The 22,624-nt window shown below is 36.9% G+C and overlaps 1 protein-coding gene across 1 annotated transcript; it reads left to right on the top strand.

The window, feature by feature from the left end:
- The first annotated feature begins 8,029 nt into the window (after positions 1–8,029).
- On the top strand, positions 8,030–21,300 carry ppl (periplakin). The gene is made up of 22 exons (XM_039686593.2): positions 8,030–8,262; positions 10,476–10,575; positions 11,394–11,548; positions 11,687–11,807; positions 11,900–12,019; positions 12,138–12,179; positions 12,270–12,431; positions 12,607–12,714; positions 13,834–13,929; positions 14,017–14,139; positions 14,263–14,409; positions 14,730–14,881; positions 14,963–15,066; positions 15,154–15,311; positions 16,258–16,436; positions 16,527–16,665; positions 16,751–16,944; positions 17,271–17,421; positions 17,505–17,588; positions 17,681–17,797; positions 17,908–18,000; positions 18,295–21,300. Exons 1-22 carry the CDS (start codon positions 8,216–8,218, stop codon positions 20,962–20,964), a joined length of 5,262 nt encoding a protein of 1,753 aa, XP_039542527.2. The 5' UTR covers positions 8,030–8,215; the 3' UTR covers positions 20,965–21,300.
- Positions 21,301–22,624: the final 1,324 nt, after the last annotated feature.

Below are 22,624 nucleotides of genomic sequence, written 5' to 3'. Positions count from 1 at the left end.
TTTTATTGTAGAAATAACCATTTAGAATAATGTGGTCTTAACTACGGTTTTACCATGAAAAAGAGATTGCTTTGAGTCATGATTCAAGTAAAACTTATTCAGTAGTAGTCATCATACATTATCCCAGAATAAATGATCACTCATTTTTCTTTAAATGTATCTTATTTAGCATCAAATAAGCATATTATTGTATATTTTGTAGGGCTGTCAAATAATTAATCGCGATTAATCGCATCCAAAATAAAAGTTTGTGTTTACATAATATATGTGGGTGCACTGTGTATAATTATTTTATATATATAAAAACACACACATGCTTTTATATATTTAAGAAATATTTTCATGTATATACTGCATATATATTTCTATGTAATTTATATTATATATAAATATTTTATATATAAATAATATTTTTTTCTTAAATATACATGCATGTGTGTGTATTTATATATATACAAAATAATTATACACAGTGCACCCACATATATTATGTAAACACAAACTTTTATTTTGGATGCGATTAATCGCGATTAATCACTTGACAGCCCTAATATTTTCTTTTCTAAATAATGGTGCAAAATTTTGAGGTGTCATTTAGTACCTGATGCACCTTTTCCATGTCTCCCCCTAGTGGTGAAGTTTGAAAACGCAGAAAAGGGCACATCTACAGGCTAATTCCCAGACAACTTTAGTGAGACATCAGTGCAGTTAGCCATGTCATCCTCCAGACTACTGGCATACATACTTTACATTACTTATACCCAGTATTTAAAATGTGTCGCAAGTAGCAGCTGACTGGCACTCTACTGTGCATCATTTCACCAGGTCTGAGAGTAAGCGATATTAACATTCTGCCTTAGAAATAAAAGTACATGAAGTTCACCATGGTGACTACAATGCTTGACATACTTTGAATGAGATCATGAAGTGTGGCGTAAAGAGACAGAAAGAGTGACAAAAAGGGTGTGGCAGCATGTTTTTAGATAACATAGTAGATCAGTGCACATAACTGCCCGCTCACAGTCTTTCTGTCAACATTCCTCCTTATCTGAAAGGCAATGTTCCTTGTCCGTCTTAAGCAAGCAGAGAGGAATTACAGCTTTTGACAGCAGATTCCCTAAAGTGACATTTTCAATAACACATCATATTAGTCACAGAACACTTATGGCTTCTTAAAAAGCATGTTTAACTCTTTTTCTAAATAAATGAAAGGGCTGGGCCCAGGCAGGATTGGCTGGTTTTCTCAGACCCTACCCATTGTAGAATGTAGGTGGGGCTGCACTGTCTGCAATCAGACCCAGCCAAGCAGGTTGGTTCTGAATCTCATTCTTGACCTGGGTGTGGTTGTCACCTGTTCTCTAATGTGTCAATGCCACTCCATGACTCTTTTATACATACTTGTTACACTGACATAGCCACTTTCAGCTGTACATTTTCTAATCAGGACAAAAACAAGAGCAAATTCTGAAGGGATGAATAGAGTGATTAGCCAGTGGTGGCTGAAAATCATTGCTCTGTTGAGATTTTCTGCTGGGGATTTGAGGCTATGGCGAGTCTGGTTCGCTGAACTGTGGCTGGGCCATAACAGGATTGCTGCAACACAGCAGTTTTGTGTGTCAGAGGGTCTTTGGGAGGTTTTCAAACTCACTGAGCCTTGGCTTCCTGCTTTGTCCACAGTCTCAGGGAGGATTCAGCCATTCTCTGAGGCTGGACTCCCTCTGCATGCCCGAAAGAGTTCCCGAAGAGCATGTAGTATGATACCTAAAACACAGTTAAGAGTCTTTAGTTTGTGGTATGGAAACTAGAAACTTGTACTAGTAACAATAACCCAACAATACAATACTATGTGATACTATATGATAACATTGCGATAACCAAACAAAACTTGAACATTAAAAGGTGCGGTCTCATTTACTGTTGCTTGGTGAAATTTCATGGGTGATATCCAGTCATTTCAATGGGGACTTTCACATCAGGTTCAAGTTTTCCCCACGTTTGAAATTACTTTGACAATGTAACGTTTGACAATGTAAGTCTTTTGCTTGTTCCAAAAGGTGAATAATGCAGAGAAATGATAAGTCGGAAGTGACATTCATCCCAATGTCAATAAATAAGTACGTTTACATTGCAGTCTCAGAGCTACAATGCACACTTCTGTTTCACCTATGTCTGTTCGACCAACTTCACTAACTGAATCATCCAATTCAGACAGACTAAAGCATTTACATGGGGATTTACTGTTTTAGCCGAAACAGAACATCTACAGTAATGACCTTTCTTGGCCTCTCACTGAAACTTGTAAATGTTCCTCTTTGGCCTAAATAAGTAATCTGTCTAAGAACCCAAGGGTCACCTTTATCTGAAAGAAAAACAGGTGTACTGCAAGGCTTTACAACTGCAAAGCATATCTCCTTCAGAGACAAAAGTTGTGAAGCCATGTTGTCACCAACATTGTCTTAACATACCTCAGTGGATGGTTGGCATATTTGCATCTTATGGTTTCTAGGTGCATTTTAGGGACATATTGGAAAGAGAAACTGGACGACACACCTTTAGTGACAAGAAAATGCAGTTGTGTATTTAACAAAGCAGGTGCTGACACTCCTGCCATTGAACCTTAAATCTTCACACCCGGAAAAAAAAAACGGCACTCCTCTTTCATTAGAAATCAGAAGATTGATGAATGTAATTTGCACATTTGTTTTAGAAATGCATATGGTAATATAAAATAAGTGACTTGGTTTTTCACGTTTTAATCAAATGTTATACTGGTTTGCCTATAAGTGGAGAATTTTAAAGAAATCCTTGAGACTCATGCTTTATTCTTAAACTGTCAGGTAGGGCAATCTGTTTTGGTTAATAGTTCAAAACTACATGTTTAAAATAGTTTGGTCTCTCCACCCATCTTGGTGTGGTAAAGGATAATGCACCTTGCACTGAGAGAAATGCTCAGTGCAATGCAGAACACACCCCATAGTCCATCCATCCATACACGTTTATCACAGACAAGACTCTCCCAGGAGGAGTATGAACGGTCATTTGTACCCCCCACCATTAAAATGGCTACATCACGATGGCTGATTGTACAAAAGAACATCATTACAACTTTGAATTATGTGTGTTGAATTCCAAAGCAGGCCCATCCTGGCAGAGGAATGCTGAGAAACCCACACACAATAAATATACACTACTTCAAATCTGGCAACACAGGTCTTGCTGCTGAATTGTTTTCACATAAAGTTACACACATGTCCATCAAGAGCTTTCGATCACCTTCACTATGGGTGTATAAGGGAATTCCGACCTTTCACTGGTTTCATAAATTCCTGGTTCCAAACCCACTCACACTGAGTATCATTCGTTATCAGCAGTGCATGCAACTATCTATTCATTTGCATATAATCCACTGTAATGTCAAATTCATTTCTTGCCCTACCCACTAGTAGAATATGTAGAATATGTAGCAGCTAGAATGTGGCAAATGTAAAATGTTGAAAAGACACTTGATACAAGCACATCTGGCATAGAAGAAACTCTGCAGGTGATGAAAATGACTCTATGGTGCAAAATCTAAGTGTGAATGAAACAAAAACCCATTCACACATAAAGATCATAAGGAAGCGTTCTATATAAACACTGCTTGAGAAGCATGGCTACATGGCAAAGTTAATATTTAAGCCGTTGGAATGGACTGTGTTCACTGTTAGCTAATTTCACACAAGGACTCCACAGTTGTAGATAATTGGGAATTCCTTGAGAGATGTGATATAAAATTGCATCATAGCTATTCATTATATCCATAATAAGATAGGCTACCATAACACATTTCATGTCTTCTACAGCATCAGGCATTAGGCTCTTTTTACTTACTTTTGCAAAATGTACAAAGACACTATCATAAATAATATTATCAAATTATATTGTCACTGTACTGAAAGCAAATCCGATTAAAAAAATGACTTTGTATCAAGGTGATAGTATATTTTCCCCAATATTAATAGTTGATGTAAAACCTATTGTTGAGAAACACTGTTGATTCAATTCAGATTTATTTGTAAAACTCTTTTCAACTTTGACTGACCCAATAATACATTATGAAAATAGTCTTCTTTTCTTTTAAATTTTACACAGAGCCCCTAGACCCCTTTGCTTCACCCAGACCCCACATCACATTCATTGTATACACAATACACATTAGTGTTATTTGAGAGTTATTCAACAATATTTTAAATTAGCTTTTGTTTTACATTTTAAGTTTTCATTTTAATTGACGTTTTAGTGATTTTATTATGTGCTTTTATTAGTTGTTTGAATTTAGCTTGAATTAGCTTGAATTTATTTTTAAATTGAATTCATTTTTAAATTCAAAAATGAATTTATGTCATTCTTGTCAAGTTTGCTGCCATGAGGCAACATTTTAATTTAAGTTTAATTACTCTTTATATATATATATATATATATATATATATATATATATATATATATATATCAGCATTATTTCAATTAACGAAAATCAGTTTAATAGTATACATTTTATTTCTGACAGTATAAGGGATTGTCTGGGTTTGCTGTGTTAAGTTCTTTGACCTAGGTTTTAGTTCATTGTTGCTTTCTTTATTTAATTGATTTGTCTATGTTTTAGGCTACACCTGTTGTTGATTTAGTTTCATTTACCAGTGTATTTAACTTAAGCCCTGTGTTTCTGTCAGTTCATTGTCATTTCTCATCACGATTACACCAGTTGTTCTGTTTTCTAGTTACTGTTCGGAGTGTTTGCAAAGACTATAGATTATTCTATTACTTATGAATGGGAGAAACTGCATGCAATATGGCAGAATACGTCCCACCTTCTAAGTAAAAGAGCCAATCGCTGATTGGTAAAGTCATTGAATCACAGCAGCTGCCGTTAGAAGCTCCGATTTGCAGACCTGAGACTCGCGCGACTGTATGCGCGTCGGCTTGCCTAGCCTGAAAAGGACGCTTTTTTTGGGCTATTTGAGCACAAACAACAAATATGGGGCAATTCATGTCAGATTTTGTTGCTGATTTGAAATATGTTATTTGATAAAAGTTTTTGAGTTTTTAGGATTCCCCTATTCAAATATAGGACTTGGTCTTGGATGCCTGAAATAGCGAAATAGCTGCCTGGAGGCGTTGCAAATATGGCCGCCGAGTGAACAGACTTTCCTTGAAAGGGACTTTGGTGTTTGTTTAATAAACTTTGATACTGCTGCAAATAGATCCCTCTCGTCATCATTTTTGCAACCAACTGTGACAACACACATAGTTTAGTTTAGTTTATAGTTTATACATGTTTATATGCACTTTACTTAAAGGCTCAAAGCTTCTTTGAGTCTGATGATATTCAGATAGTTATATCAGCATAAACATTAGCATAAAATATTCAAATATTTGAATTTGGTTTGAGGTCAATGCAGCTGATCAATGTATTTGAGGGCTAAACCCTGCTGACCTGTGGACCTTGTTTTCGTCTACTGACCTTCAGCTCAACCTGAGATGTAACTAAGCTTTGATTGGTGAACTAAGCTTTGACCGAGAATCCGAGATACTTTGTATAGGCTTATGTGCAGTCGGACTGAGGTATAAAGCCAATGACCGTTCAGCTTCAGGTAATTGAGATGAATAGTGCGGCTGTTGACCTGTTCTAAGAGATCCACTGCACTGCAGCCTAAACACCAGAAGGGTTTCCAATTTCCTCACATAGACATTTGTTTGTAACACCAATATCTGTCCCTGTAGCTTCATACGTAAGCCATATAAAGTCTACATTTGTTCTTTTGGTGCATGAACCATCACTATTTGTAATTACTTTAATTAGAACTCCAAACCAGTAGGCCCATAATGTAACGGGATCTACAATACCTTTTACCAGTGGCATAGGTTTGATTTTGAAATTGGTGGGAATGGGGACATCAATATATAAATATAATTTAAGTTGTGATCAAAGTTACTGCTAGGGATATATTAGTGTCATTGGATATTAGGGACAGGTCCCCAGCGTCCCAACTAAATTCTATGCCCCTGCCTTTTACATACAAGAAGGATCATGGGTATAAAATGTGTAAATAGGATTTGCTGTCTTTTTCTTGAGAAACTCTGATAAAAACCGTTACACACAAATACCATGGTATTTACTTTCACCTATTGCAGTTATTGTTACTAATGTACAATCATAATAAATTAATAGAGGCCAAGGACTCAAATATAGCATAAAGAAGCTTGAATAAGTTGATATGAATCAAAGCAACACTTCTGGTTAAATTAAATTTGTTTGTTGTTGTTTTTTTTACAAAATATGAGTTTAAGTTTATTATAAATTTATTAACAAAAATAAATCAGAAAATTTCCCTTTGGCTTATTTGAATGACTTATGTTGGCTTATGTTGGATTTTCAACATTCCATCAATGTAATTTGCACACATAATTCTGATATAGCCTATGTTCTTTCACATCTGTTTGCAAACCGAATTCTGTTTGGCCGAATTCTTTTCATGCCACTATTTAACAGTGTTTTTACCTGAAAAAGAGGCTGTTGAATCTGTCTATGAGGAGGAAACTAGTGACTGTATCAAGTTACCACTATTTTATTGTTGAAACAACCATTTAGTATAATGTGTTATTCTCTTAATACGGTTTTACCATGAAAAAGAGATTGTGTCATATTATTCTTGTTTTTCATTCATTTTTAACTGTAATTCAGATAATCAACTTGAAATTATATTACGCCCTAAGGAATAATTTGTCCTGTGCTGTTTACTTGTTTGTGCTTTATGGTTTACGTGTGATTATACACCACAATCTTCATCTGACACCTGTTGAATCGGTCTTTGAAAAAATACATTATTTATACAGTGTGACGCCTAAAGGCATGCTGGAAAATGGAATAGTAAGAGAGATACTGAACACCAAACTTGTTTTGCTGTTGCTTATCCATCTGCTTCCATCCAAAAACAGACCAGATGCACACATACTGATGACTCATTGTTTAGTACTTCCAACAATACCCGGTTCTCTCTTGACTTTTTCCTCTGTTGGCGGTCCCTTGACTTCTTAGCTGCATGAGCATGGGCCCTGTTCTCAATTGTGATGTTTTAAATCTGTTTCAGATGTGTACCATGGCTATAAAAATGAATCATCAATAAATAAGACATGTTAATTTGTACTGTTAGTGCATGTGTTCATGTTTGGTTTACATGAGAAGTGAGAGTCATTATACTTTTTAAAAATTGTTGGTGTTTGTGATTTGCCCTTTTGCTAAACATTAGATAAACATCATAATTAAAGTCGGCATAAAACAGAAGTTGCAATCGTCTTTTTATCTGTTGATGTATATCCGAATGAAAAATCAGGTCCTCACTTGAAATCGGTTTAGTCACAACTCCCACAAAATCATGTTCTGATAAATGCTGTTTGAACTATGTTTTAATGACCTTTAATGTCTCTAGTTTATGCTGGCTACTGTAGCACTAGCAGATACACGCATTTGCACTTACCCTACATGTTTTCTTATCTTATCCCTAACCCTTAGCTTATAAATATTGATTGGTTAAAATATTAATTTAAAATGACATTCTACCTTTTTTGGGGCAAAATAAACAAAATTGTTAAACAGCCAACTGTATTAAATTAGTTAATTATTTTGAATATGTTTATGTTAAATGATCGTTTATGAAACATTGAATAGGCCTAGGCCTCAAGCACACTTCTAACTTATGTATTTATTTAAATCATGAGATACCCAAAAGTATCATATAGCCTATACACTCCATGGCCACAATTCTCTCCAAATAATCACAGTAAACTATCATGTTGCTTACTTTTCTGAACCAAACAAGATAGCCTACTATTGATTAAAAGTTTGCTCTTAACTCTGTATAGTAGGTTGTTAAATGTATCCCACGAAAGTACAGAAGTAACAGGGACGACGCCTCTGTTTCGATAGGCTGCAGGTATGTCTCAGAAAGGGGCGGACACCAGCCCGTGCTTTAAATGGGCTTGATGTTTATAAGCACGGCTAACCTTGAGAGCTCCTGTTCGTGGGAGGATAGTCGCAGTTTCGTTCGCTGTGGGCGTTGTATGCGAGGTGTATCTGTCCTGGAAGACACTTCATTTAGTTGAACGACAAACACCAGAGTGGAGTCCTAAGCCATTTTAACAGCTAGACGGGTGTTGGAGAAACATCGCAACTGTCATCATGTTCAAGAAAAAGACTTTAAAGGCAGCGACCATCACTGAAAAAAGGTCAGTGGCAACCGGATACACTAATACGTTTTGTTGGGATGAGGACTTCCAGTCGCGTCACTGAGGAGTCGTACGGAGCGGCGCGCGCGAGTCTTTTAACTATGTCGCGTTTCATTATCTTTGGGTTGTAGTTGCTACCTAAGGCACAGTATCCTGAAATTTAAAATATCCATTTCTGCTTAATCGGTTTTGAGCTTGCTTGACGTGTGGTTACTGTAGTAAAGGGTGTGGCGCTGTAACAGGTTGGATAGCGATTTTTACTGAGATGGTTATTGCGTGACTTGCGTGATTATTCTGTAGGCTACTAAACAGAGTAGACTGACGTAAATTGATATTAGAGGAAAATACAATGGTCATTCAAATGTATTATTTATTATTATTATTTATATTTTATTGTTAATATCTATAGGCTATTATTAATATTATTTAACTCTAAGCAACATTTTTATTAGGCCTATAGTCTATTTTATTTTATATTATAGTTATCTTGTTGCATACAGTCCTTAAATTACATCTGTAGGCTATATCAGTACAGGCTGGAGTCAACTTATGTAGTAAGGGACAGAAACCTGATTGGTTAAGGGAAAGAAGTTAAATCAGAGTGACAATTTCAAGTTCAAACAAGCATAAACCACTGATGGTTTGATAGATTCAAGAGTCTAGCCTCGAGCTTTGTTCCTGCAGGACTCTATAACTCTAATATAGTAGAGTAAGTTAGTTCACTGTGAAACTATGGAAGATTTTACTCTTAGAACATGGTTTCAGTTTGAGTCAAAATTATTTTATTGGTTACAGATGTACAAAAAATAAGTTTTCCGAAATGCATAGTTTTCTCTTTAGGTCATCTTTGGGTGTTGTTTGACTTGTGCTATGCACAATGGGTCCCTCAGTGTCAAATGTGCCAAGTTTTGTGACTTCTTGACAGAAACAAGGCATGCCGTACAGAGATATGGGCAGTTTGCTTGCAGTGAACTATAAAAAGGAAAAAACCTTAGTCTAGGCCTATTTCATAACACTGTTCTTAAGATATCTGGATTTCATAGTTTATGTTTTTGCATTTGTGTATTTTGGATATGGGAACACCTCTAGGGAAGGGAAGTGAGCATCAAATAATTACTTGCCATAGACCTAGAACTCCTTCAGATTATATAATTATCTCTTGACAGCAAAACAAATATTAGATAGATAGATAGATAGATAGATAGATAGATAGATAGATAGATAGATAGATAGATAGATAGATAGATAGATTGCAGCTATACACAGTCATCAGTTATACAGGTAGATAGCTTTGTTTTTCTAATTTGGTTTAATGGGTGTTTTCGATTAAATAAATTACAACAGCATTTGGTTGCATAGTCTCTTTCTTTAACAGTCCAGCTGTGTTTTGCCACACGTTTTGACTTTTGATGGGTTTCACATACAGATGCATTTATTTCAGGTGACATAGAAAGTCTTTTTAACCTTCTTGCATGTGTGAATAAAACCAGTTAGACCTGTTTGAGTTTCTAACGCCCTCGTTAAAGGCAGCTTCTTGTTGTAATTATCCTAATTTACATATCTCACTCATTACTCAGTTCTACGGTTGTTGTTGTTTTCCAGCTCAAATGAACACAAAATTGTGTTGCTGTCTTATTCATGACATTATCATTTTAGTCAGTGTAAGATATTTATACCTCCGATTAACATGCACTAACCTTATTATTAATGATTCATGCTATTGTATGTTTAAATAACATGCCCTGTCCTTAAGGCAAATACGGCCCAAGGTGTGTAATTTGTTTTCTTATCAAGTTAAGTCATGTCCGCCGTGTACTGTCAAACAGTATTTTTCTAGAATTCCTAGAATGCACTAAAACTATGCAAAGCTGCAGTTATGTTGAACAGTATTTCTGCATTTTTTTCAGTACGGTTCAGCTGAGACAATATTTTTTGATAGCACCAAGGTTCTCCTAACATATCTGAAGTCTGTGCCAGATGATGTGGAATGAAAGTGTTTCAAGTCCTGTATTTATTTTCAGAGCATCTCAGCATGACAGATAAGTGAAGTGAAGTGAGGTGTTATGCCCTACATCTAGAGATTCAACATAACAAATCTACTACATGTGTTGCAGTATTTTGGGAAATGCAGACCGAAACTTGTACATTTGGCTCGCTGAAACTATATCAAACTGCACCAACAAAAAAATAATTTCCTTTTTATTTCACCTTAGACCAACTGACACTGATTTGACGGCCCTGATTGACAAGTTGCAGAAGAATGCAGACAAGGTGGAAAAGAACATCATTGAGACAGAACAGAATCTCAATAGGGTAGGTACAGTACACACATCTGTGGATTACAAATCAAAGCATGTTAATGTCATCTTTAAATATGTCCGTTTAGGGTTATTTGGGTTAAAATAGTGAAAAGTTTGTCATTGTTACTTTAGTATTATTTATATACTATTGTAGTATTTAGTAGTATCTTGAATTAGCTTTTATTAAAAAAAAAAGTTTTCATGTACATTTTAGTTTAAGTGTTTTTTGTTATGTACTTTTGTCATTTAATTAGTTTTTGTTTTATATATATTTATAAATATTTTTACATAGCTTTAATTCATTATTATTTGAGTTTAAGTTTCAATCATTTTAGTACTTCAACTTAAACTTATTTGATATTGTTTAGTTGCCAAGTCTACATTTAAATTTTCTTTTGAGTTTTTAGTTTTAGTTAGAAGTTTAAGTTTTTCCATCTAATATTTATAGTTTATTTTATCCCAGCTTTATTTCAATTAACGAAAACAATTTTTAATAGTTTTCATTAGCATTAACAACACTCGTGTATACCAATGGAAAAAATAATCTATAAAGGAATAGTTCACCCAAAATTGTTATAATTTACTCCCTTTTTTTCCTTCTATGTAACACAAAACAAGATATTTTTAACAATCTTTAAAAAAAAATGGTCTCTACAAGTACAAGTCAGTGGAGTTCAAAACAAAATTGGACCCCATTGACTTTCTTGAAATGAAAAAAAAAAGAAAATCCTCATTTGTGTTACACAGATGAAAGTCATACAGGTTTGGAATGACATGAGTGTGAACTATCCTTTAACTATTATTAATTGAGTTGCTCATTGACGTTTCTAGGATATCAAGAAGATCAATGAGGGCAAGCAGCCCCTGTACCAGGAGGACACCAACAAGAGGATCCAGAACTCACTAGAGCTACTGAATACCCTGGATTATGATGCATCCCAAGCCACCCGTTTGGAGCACCCTCAGGCTGAGATGATTGAGAAGGAGTACGTTTTTATAGCCACCTTCAAACTGAAATATCTGATAGCATCTCCTGCTTTATGCCATGCAAGCAGAATTATATGCAGTGAATGCTTATGCTATGGGATTGTGGATGATCTTTTTTTTTCTCCTCAATGAAAAAGTATGAAACAGCTGCGAGTGCGTGTGATGAAGCTCCACGAGGATCATGATCGCATTTACAACGTCACACGTTCAGAGCAGGTTCCCACCGTCAACTGGGGAAAGATAATTGATGAGAAACTGGTGTGTATCTGAGCATACCTCTCTCGGTTTCTTTCTTTCGAATATATGATTTCAAATGCAAATGATTCATGGTCAAATATTTTTGGATGTAGGCAAATTTGAACAACAAAGGATTCGGACAAGATCTGCCCACCATCGAGAACGAAGTGGAGGAGCACAATATTTTCCACAGTGAAGTGGAGGCATTGGCTCCGTATATCACTCCAGGCCAGGTATTATTTTTTTTTAGCTGATGGTTTTAAAATGAAATGCAATACAAGAAGAATATTTGACTGTTTAGAACAGTCGTGCGAGTGGCATCTGTGACTCATTTGCTTACTTGCATAACAGGACGGTGTGGATGGCCAGCAGGCGAAGTACAACAAACTACTGGTGAGACTTTGATTTGCTACCTAGTCATGCACTGAGTTAGTTGTCAATTGACGTGTCTCAAAACACTGGATTTCACCATGTCCATTGCAGGAGAGCTCCACAGCACGTCAGAAGAACCTGCTCAGCCTGAGAGATTACATGCAGCGCAGCACCAATGAGCTCTACTGGATGGACCAGCAAGCTGAAGAGCGAATGACATATGACTGGAGCGACAACAATCTGGACTACCCTGCCCGAAAGAGGCAGTACGAGGTAAGGCTTAGAAGCCATTAAATGATTGGTAATACAAGTCTAGATGGCACTAAGACTTTCATATATGCTTTCATGATTTAAACCTCCTACAAAGTATATGATTATAGTACTGAAATGCTTATAAATAAACTACTTATACATATTTTTTTAACATGCTGCTTGACATCTTCCTCAGAACTTCATCAGCAAGTGTCTGGAGTCTAAGGAGAAAACCATCACCCAGCTGAATGAAGACGGAGAGGACTATATTGAGCAGAACCATCCGGCAAAAAATGTCATTGGGGTAATATTACAAGCCGTTTGCTATAATGATTAATTTTCCTCCCATTAAATTTAAAGTGAAACACTGGCAGTAAAATTGCATTAAAATACATTGGCACTGTTTCAGGCATTCTGGGATGTCGTTTTTGTAACTTACACTTACATTTATTCATTTATTCATTTAGCTGACGCTTTTATCCAAAGTGACTTACAATTGCTATATATGTCAGAGGTCGCACGCCTCTGGAGCAACTAGGGGTTAAGTGTCATGCTCATTGGTGTCCCGCAGTGGATTCGAACCCGGGTTTTTCACACCAAAGGCATGTGTCTTAGCCACTGCACCATCACCACCTGTATAACTGTATATTTTATAGTGTATAACTGTCCTGCACTATAAAGTAGTATGCAGTAAATATAGAATAAGAAAATGACTCCAATCTAATCTTATATCAGTTTTCACACTCCCCTTTTCTCTGAGCATAGTTGAGCCAAACAGCATAAATATCATAAATGATGTGGTTCTATTTGAAGCACAATAATCTGCTTCGTATTTTAAAATAACCGCCATTATTGATAAGTGGATTAAAGAAGTATTGACTTCGGAGGGAAATTATTCTGAATCACAGGCTCCTTAAAGACATTTGACAAAATGGTGTCACTTTTAGATAATGTACCTGCTGACTCTGTAGACAGTTTTATTTTTTCAATTTATTTCATTTTAGTATATACTAAATTATTTATTTGTAAATGTAGTTGTGTTTTTATGTATTATTCTTTATAATTAAAATTGTTGAGGGTATTTTACTGTTTAATTGTATGTACTCGGTTGAGATTGTGTTTATCAGGGTAATTAATCCTGTTAAATTTTGTCTTGTGGCGAATGGGTCTTTTTTATGTACACTTAATAAATAAATAAATAACAATACACGTGGAAGACATGGGCTAGCACCCATTAAATGACTGTAAATAAACTAAACTTAAAATAGTGCTTCAGTGTACATAAGTTAATAACTAAAGAAAAAAATGAAAAATAACATTTTAAATAAAATATAATCAAATGTGATCATTTAGAGATCTAAATACTAAGATGACGCATACTTTTAAAGCTATATGCTTATTCTAAAACATGTCTTGGTTTTAGGCACACATGGATGCCGTGCATGCGGATTGGAAGGAATACCTCAACCTGCTCATCTGTGAAGAGAACCACCTCAAGAACATGGATGACTATCACAAAGTCAGTCTACATTTTACACATTCATTCCTTGTTCCATATTCTTTATTTCTTTCAGGCTTGCTCAGTTGCATTATTACATTCTTACAGTTCCACAAGGATGCAAGAGACACCAGCGATTTGTTGAAGCGCCTGGAGACCGAGATCAACCAGAAGTATAATCCAGAGTTTAAAGACATGTACCAGATAGAGGGGCTCATTGCTGACCTGGATGTAAATATATTGGGACCTATATTGTATTTCTTTTTAATTCATGCTATAATGAGTATATTAAATTATTAATGAATTAAAAGGTGTCTTCACTATCTAAGGCTGTCTGTGTTTTTGATTTGCCAGGATCAGGCAAAGGCCATGGGTCATTTTGACGAGCGACTGAAAGATCTTCAGAAGCGCAGCCTGCAGGTGCTCCCTCTGAAGTACCGCAGGGAGACTCCTCAGAAACTGCTTCCTATCGAGGCTCTGTGTGAATACGAGGCTAATGAGGTATGGAGTTTTAGCTCTCGCTCACTCAATGCATGCAGCTTAGAGCTCCGCTAATACCAGTCAGTGAAACATCAAGCTATTATCATGAGTAAGCACAGAAACCCGTTACACTCTGTCTCTGCTCGGGTTTTCGGAGTCCCCCATCTAATGTATTTAAATCCTTAAGACGGCCTTCACCCAAACGATTGATCTCATATAAACCTCTAGAGACGTGTGCAGGGGATTTTGTACGGATTTCACATTTATTTAAGGAATTGTGTTTTTTTAGCTGCAATATCAAGTTGAAACAGAGCTTACTTTGCTTATTTTGAACGACACAGGGTTCAATTTTGCGAGGGGAGCGGTACACCCTGCTCAGGAACAGTGGGACCAAATGGGACGTGAAGGATGCAAACGGCCGCACCATGAATGCTCCAGGAGTGTGCTTCATATTCCCACCAACTGACCCTGAGGCTGTGGCCACTGCTGACAAGTGGGTATTCCTTGATCTCTGTATATGTCAGGTGTAAATGTGTCAGTTGTGTCTAATATGAAAACATTTTTTTTTTTGTAGTCTGATAAACCAGCACAAAAGCATCAAACAGAAAGTAGCCAGTAGCAAAGCTGCCCTACAGGCACGACTCCCAGAGCTAAGGAAGGAGAGTACAGGAGGTCAAGGTTTGTCTCTTACATTATCATAAACTTATATGCAAAGCTCCCCTAAAGAGAATTAAATACTTCATTCATTCTTACTTACATCCTCAGATAAACAAGAGCAGCAATGCCGTCAGCTGATGGCAGGACTGGATAAAGTGGTCAGTGATCTGGATAAGCAGGAGAAGGCCATTTACTCTCGTGTGCGCCCCCCACTGGAGCAAACACGTCCTGTGCAAGACAGCTCTGACAGGCTACAGGACATAAAGGTACAAAGTTTGGTGTCTTAATGTTTATTCTGAAGTGGACAACAAGTGTCATGTGTCTGACTAAATGCACTCATTATAAAAAGTACATTCTAATAATGTCCATTATCATTATATCTAATTCACATTAGTACAGTGGTTTTGGTGATGTCCATCTTTAAAGAATAAAAATGTTAGTTTGAATCTTGAGTGCACATTTGATAGCCCATTCACACTAAGTACGATAAAGTTAACGACATAGGATAAGATATACTTCTAAAAATCATTTTAAATATAAAAGGATAGCAGAGTCCACTATATAGATTAGCAGCACAGTGAAAGAATTTCATTGAAATTGCTTTCAGAATATTTTTCATAGCATGCACTAAGAAACAACAGAATAGTATCGTCTGCTGGTGTGGAATATAATATACAGTAGCTATTGTTATCGTTATCTTTGTCACACTTTAGTTTAGGGTCCAATTCTCATGATTAACTAACTATTAACTAAGACTTTTGCCTCAATAAACTCCAAATTACTGCTTATTAATAGTTAGTAAGGTAGTCGTTAAGTTTAGACATTTGGTAGGATTAGAGATGTAGAATGTGGTCATGCAGAATAAGGCTTTAATATGTGCTTTATAAGTACTGATAAACAGCCAATATCCTAGTAATATGCATGCTAATAATAAACTTATAAAACTAATAATTAATAGTGAGAATTGGACTCAACTAAAGTGTTACTGTTCTCTTTATAGTTATCATTCTTGGCTGTATTCAAAAAATGCATTTAAATACAATAAAAGGTGAACAATAAACTGCACATACACCACATTTGTTCTCTTGTCTATCATAAACACAGTAAACTTCAATGTGTAAAAGTGAGCAAGCATTTGAAATGACCCTGACCCTGTATTTTAGTGGCAAAATGGCATTTTGACCTTGCCTTAATCCAGTATTTTCTTCATAGGACATTACTTCTGCTGTTCGCAAGATAGAGCCAGAAAAGACTGCGAAATTACAGGAGGCTGAGACTTTCCTCAGATCCTCTCCCAAATGTTCAAGTGCACCACAGCTCCACTCCAAGGTGGATGAGACTAACAAAAAATACAACAAAGTCGATTTGCTGTTGAAATGTGCTGGTGACAAGTAAGTACACCTCTTTTTTTACAACAGGATTCAAGAATGTCATGCTAAATGAGAAACTAAATTGTGAGCCTAAAAATGTTACTTTTGTAGACTGCAGAACTCCTACCAGCTGGAGAATTCTCTGCAGAACGGCAAAGCGATACTGTCCACCTATGAAAACAAACTGGCAAGAGAGGAGGTTGCCCCATCCGACCTCACATCACTGGAGAAGACCCAGCGCGAGTTGGCGGTAAGCTTCGTAATCCATGCCACTTTTTTCTCTCGTGTTCAAGATTCACTATATTCCATCATGTCTGATGTATTCCTGTCTCCAGGACATTGCATCTGAGCTAAGGAGCAAAAGAGCTATTGTCACAGAGTCTGAGCAGAACCTGAGAGATGCCAAGGCCAGCTGCAGCAATATGGCCAGCAAAGTGCAAGAGCATTGCCCTGATATTGAGAGGCAAGAAGCTGATGTTCAGAAACTCAGCAAACGCTTTGACAACCTGAACAGACAGACTGAAGCCAGGTGAGTTCATATTAAACCAAAGTTATTTCAAATGCGAGTGTACTTTAAAAAGAATGTCATAAGAATTTAATTCAGATTTGTCTTAAGTATACTGCGTTCTATGATTTATATTATTTATATTACATCTAAAATTAATAGGATTGTTTTCACTATTGATGTTTATGGTTAACCTTTACAGCAATTTGTTAATTTAGTATCATGAACATCATTTAATAATCCATTTATAAATGTACTATTGTTCACTGTTAATTCGTGTTTGTTCATAATACATACATTAATATTAATTTATACAACTTGAAATTAAAAGATTTATTAAAAATGTACAGATCACAAAGTCTGCAAAGAGCCAAAACCGCCTACGGCAACTACCGCAATGACTATGACAACCTCAATAGCTGGCTTTCCCGAGTACCAAACTATGAGCCACGTGAAACTGATGACATCAAACAGATTGATGCAAAACTGAAAAATCAAAGGGTGACTTATATATTCATTACAATAATTGTATTGTTATATTACAGATTATATTTATTTACCAAAACCATGTTTGAAATGTACAGATTCTGCTCTCTGACATCACAAGAAAGGAATCAGACCTGAACAATGTGTCAAGAAATGCAGAGCTTTATCAGCAAGCAGTCAAGGTACTAAAATCTCAGGGTATCACTTGCAGAGAATTATCCTACTATCATGTTTATGCAAAGCTGTGTGAACTTCTTTGTGCCGTAACTTTCAGGACTATGAAAATGAAGCAGAGCGGTTTAAATCCATCATTGACCTTGAAGATGGCTTGGTTCCCCAGACATACAAAAGGACCAGACTTGAATCTCCTGCCTTGAAAGTGAATAGAGAGGTGAATATTTTTGAAAAGTAAACAGTTTCCTGGATCAAGTAATTAGGACATTTCATAGTCTTTTTAATGAGAACAGTTTTTCTGAAGTTTAAACATGTTGTGTTCTAAAGGAATCCGCAATTGAGGCTAAATTCACTGAAGTGAATGCCGTGAACAAGCAGAGACTGCAGAACCTTGAGTTTGCTCAAAGCCTTCTTAACCAGGTAAAACACATAATCATATGCATACAAATAACAATAGCATGGTATAAGCATTGCTTTTTTAGTGCTGTCAAAAAATTAATCGCATCTAACATAAAAGTTTGTTTACATATGTGTGTGTAAATATATTATTTATATATATATATAAATGTATGTGTGTGTGTGTGTCTGTGTCTATGTACATACACATATACTTATGAAAACAAATATTTGTGTTATTTGCGATCAATCGATTTGACAGCACTACTTTTTCTTTTTACTTCTTATACACATTCAATATTTTATAATTCTTTATAGCAACCAGAAGTTTCAATACTCAAGCAAGAAGTCCAGACTGTGAGATCATCAGCCCCAGGCGAAGAGCCCTGGAGAATCAAAAAACAGCTTCAGGAAGAAATTCAGCGTAGAGACCAACTGGAGAGGGAAATTCAAAGTGTGCAGACTGACATCTATTTACTAGAGGGCCAGAAACCGCAGGATACTATCGTCAAGAAAGAGCTCATCAAGCAGGTGCCTGACCCTCAACTGGAGGAAGAATATCACAGGGTCCAGCAGAAGCTCTTAGATGAAAGCAGGACCACTCGTGTCTTAGAGAGTGAACTGGACACTCTGCGAGTAAAGCTGCGTGGGATTGAGACCGAAATGAAAGAGGGAGCTCAGCAGTATACAGTCAAAGAGGTGCTCCGCATTGAGAAGGACAAGGGGCAAGAAGAAGAACTCCGGAGACTAAGAGAAGAGCTAGAGGAAATCAAGCGGCTAAAGCTGGTCAGAGAGAATGAAATCATTCAGATTCAAAAGCAAGTGACTATTCTTGCGCAGGAGAAAAGCAAGGAGCAGGAAATAATCACTGAGGAAGAAGTCATCAAGGTTCAAAATGACCCTCGACTTGAGAGCGAGTACAGATTGTTGATTGACCAGAGAGAAAAAGAAATAAACACTAGAAAAGAACTTGAAGATGAGCTTCGATTCCTGCAGGAGAGATTAAGGCGTCTTGAAAAGGAAAAGTCAATGGCTGAGGAAAAGATCTCCATCCGAGAAGTCCTGAAGGTTGAGAAAGATATTGCTTTGGAGAGAGAGGTAGAGAATCTGAGAAGACAGTATGAAGATGAAAAAACAAAGCGCAGCACTTACCTGAGAGAGAAAACAGACCTTAGCCGCAAGATTACCAGTCTGGAGGAAGAAAAGTCGAAGGTCATAATTCAGGAGAAAGTCCGTGAGATTGTTCGACCTGATCCCAAGGCGGAAACAGAGGTTGCGAATCTCCGACTTGAACTGGTGGAGCAGCAGAGAAGGTGCAGAGACTCAGAGCAGCAGCTGAGTTCCCTTCAGGATGAACTGACAATGCTGAGAAAACGAGGCCCACAAATTGAATACAAAGAGGTGATCAAAGAGGTCGTCAAATACAAGACTGACCCAGAAACAGAAAGAGAACTGGAGAAACTCAGGAATGAAATTGTGGATAAATCCCACCAAACGGAGAAGTTCGAGATGGAGATCCTCCAACTCAAAGAGGAGATTCAAAGATGGAAAGACACCAAGCCTCAGATTCAGACCAAAGAGATTGTGAATGAGATCATGCAATACAGAGAAGATCCTAAAACCAAAGAAGAGATTGAGAGTCTCAAGCGGAAACTGGTTGAGGAACAGAGGAAACGTTTGGACCTGGAAAACGAAAGGGCTTTGAATGAAGAAAAGATCAGGATCAAGAAGATTGACTTGTCCCAAGTGAGGGAAAAGATTGTCCAGCAAGAAGTTGTGAAGATGGAGGAGGATCCAATCCTGAGGTCGGAATGTGACACCTACACTTTAAACATCAACAATGAGCAGAAACAGAAAGAGGTCTTGAAAGAAGAGCTGATAAGGCTGCAACATCAAAAGGTTGAATTAGAAGTCCAGCTTGAGGAGCTGGAACGTGAACGTAGAGCACGCAGAGATGCTGAGCTTGAAATTCAGAGGCTGAGAGTGCGGCTCAATGAACTAGAGATTAGGGACAAGGAAAACAGAGAAAAGGTTACAGTAAAGCAAAAGGTTGTACTCCAGCAGGACCCTCAGCAAGAAAAAGAGCACTCTATCCTTCGTCTTCAGGTCGAAGAGGAGAGGCACAAGCGTATGCTCTTGGAGAAGGAGTACAATGCCTTGCTGCATCAACAAGAAATACTTGAGCGAACGGAAGTGCGTGAAAAAGTTGTGCGGACCGAAAAAGTCCAAGTCGAGCGAGACCCAGATGCCGAGATGGACATTATAAGGCTGAAAAAAAGCCTTGAAGAGGAGGAAAGGCGACGTCGCGAGCTGGACCAAGAGATTATCATCCTAAACTCCAAGCTTTCTGAGGTGGAGTTTACCAATACAAAATCATCTAAAGAAGTCGACTACATTCGCGAGGAAAGCAACAAGCTACAGCAGGAGAACCAGCGCCTACAGAACGAATTAAGGAAGCTTCAATCTGAAATCCAAATCACACAAAAAGAAACCAGACACATCACTGAGTCTTCTCCGGTGGAGAATAGCAGGAACCTAGAAATTCGACTGGAATCCTTGCAAAGAGAACTCACTGACCTTAAACGCATCAGAATGGAGAAGGACGAAGAGATCGAAAAGCTTCAGAAGAGTCTCTCTGCAACGAGAGTAAAGAGGGAGCAGCGAGAAAGTCACCTCCGCCGTTCAATCGTCGTCATCGATCCAGACACCGGAAAGGAGATGAGGCCTGAAGAGGCTTACAAGCTCGGTCTAATCGACTGGAAAATGTTCGTCAACCTTCAGAGTCAAGAGTGCGACTGGGAGGAGATCACCGTCAAGGGTCCGAATGGCGAGTCTTCTGTTCTCCACGACAGAAAATCGGGCAAGAAGTTTGCCATTGATGAAGCTCTGAGGGCAGGGAACATCACAAACCGTCAGCTGCAACAATATCAGAACAAAGAGATAAGCATCCAGGAGTTCGGTGTCATGCTGTCAGGCAGAGGCATATAACTTTTTTACTTTCCCTTTCTCAATACAGTATGTATTTATTTTTAAAAAAGCATTTTTATATCAATGCAAGATGGTGTTCCTTTATGGTTGTGGTGCTAAATCTGGTTTAATGTTTCTATCACTATTCCTGGAGTGTTTTCATTAAAGATTAGCACTTTTACTGACATCTAGTTCAGTTTCACTGTAATCTGATCTAAAAATGCTTATAAAGTGTGTGCGTTGATGAGAAATTTACAGCCCTATCTTGCTTTTCATGCACTTTTCACTAGTCAGATTAATCTGTTCTCCTTTCATGTGTTTGATTTGAGATTAAAACATGAATGAAATGTGAATAAACCTGAGTACTGCATGTTCTTTCCCTTCATCTTTATCATAAAGCAATAAAAGTTCAAACTATCTTTACAATCACTTTTTAGTTCACAAAAGAATTGGGTGTCTTTCATCTATGGTTTAAATGATTACCAAACATTACACAATAAATTAGCAGACTGAAAGTTTTTTGATTACTTGAAATATATTACTAAAAAAATGTTTTGACAGTTGTTTTGCAGGAATTTAAAGCCCCTCTGAAGTAAATAATTTTATCCATTTAAACTCGTCTTTGATCACCAAAAAGGCATATTTAATCTTTTTTTTTTCCTGTGGAAAAAAGTAGTCATGCCTTAAAATAGCTTAAACGTAACTACACCCTTGCTTTATTTAGTAGACGCTTAACCATGAATATGCAAATGAGCCCTGTCTCCACTCACTCATACAAGCATATGATGTATGCATTCAAGGTCATCCACAAGTTGATCCCAGCAAACGAATTTAGGTTCTGGGAACTGAAGTCGGAAGACTCAAGAACAAGTGACAAACGTAGAATGCAACAGGATGTTTCTGAATGGTTAGTTGATGAAAATATGTTGCAGATATGGAATTAACTATCTTTAATTAGCCAATTCTGTCATGATAATCTATAAAATCGCTCATGTGGGAACTGTTGTAAGATGGCTGTGACATGCAATTGCATTTGTGTTACGTACTGTATTGCATGTGAAAAGACAGATGCAACAGGTTGAGCAGACTCACAAATGTGCTGTACAACAACTCTAGTTCTTCTAAACATGGAGCTGGAGGCGGGGTTTATGTAAATTTTAGGGTTAGTGATGTCACTAAACCGGGAGGAATGTAGTCCCTACCAGCTGTTTGTTGTAGTCTTTAAAAAACATTTCTTTCAAAGCAAATGTCTTCCTTTGCTTTGAACTTTAAGCATGCAGACGTTGTTTGTGCTCAAACAGCAACATTACACACTAACTAAAGTTAGAAAAGTGAAATCATATTCAACGACCCCTTTTTGTCGTTGTTCAACGACAAATAACATTAAAAACTTATTTTTTCACCACGGGGGATCTTTTTGTAATTTCACATGAGCTTTATCAAAAGCCTGTGGAAGCTTGTTTCCACCACACCACAGAATGAAAAAAAGGCAAATTGCGACTTTTTATCACAATTCTAGATTTATGAAGATTAGACTTTGTTTTTGTTTTTTATGAAGGGGTTAAAAAAGCTTTGAAAGATATAAAAACAAGACAAGCCTTGGAGGTTTTCAAAATTATACACAATTTGATAACTGATTTGTCCTCGGTGATCTTTTATGTTCTATTTATTGTGTTTACAA

Source organism: Pimephales promelas, chromosome 3 (assembly GCF_988280905.1).
Source record: "Pimephales promelas chromosome 3, fPimPro1.hap1.1, whole genome shotgun sequence".
Lineage (NCBI taxonomy): Eukaryota > Metazoa > Chordata > Actinopteri > Cypriniformes > Leuciscidae > Pimephales > Pimephales promelas.
This window is presented reverse-complemented; position numbering and strand designations above follow the sequence as displayed.

Excerpts from the sequence above, each read along its gene's own strand:
- ppl (XM_039686593.2), top strand. The coding sequence starts at position 8,216 with ATGTTCAAGAAAAAGACTTTAAAGGCAGCGACCATCACTGAAAAAAG. Across the intron at positions 14,140-14,262 it reads GGCTCATTGCTGACCTGGAT|GATCAGGCAAAGGCCATGGG; the intron begins GTAAATATATTG and ends TTGATTTGCCAG. Across the intron at positions 15,312-16,257 it reads ACAGGCTACAGGACATAAAG|GACATTACTTCTGCTGTTCG; the intron begins GTACAAAGTTTG and ends TTTTCTTCATAG.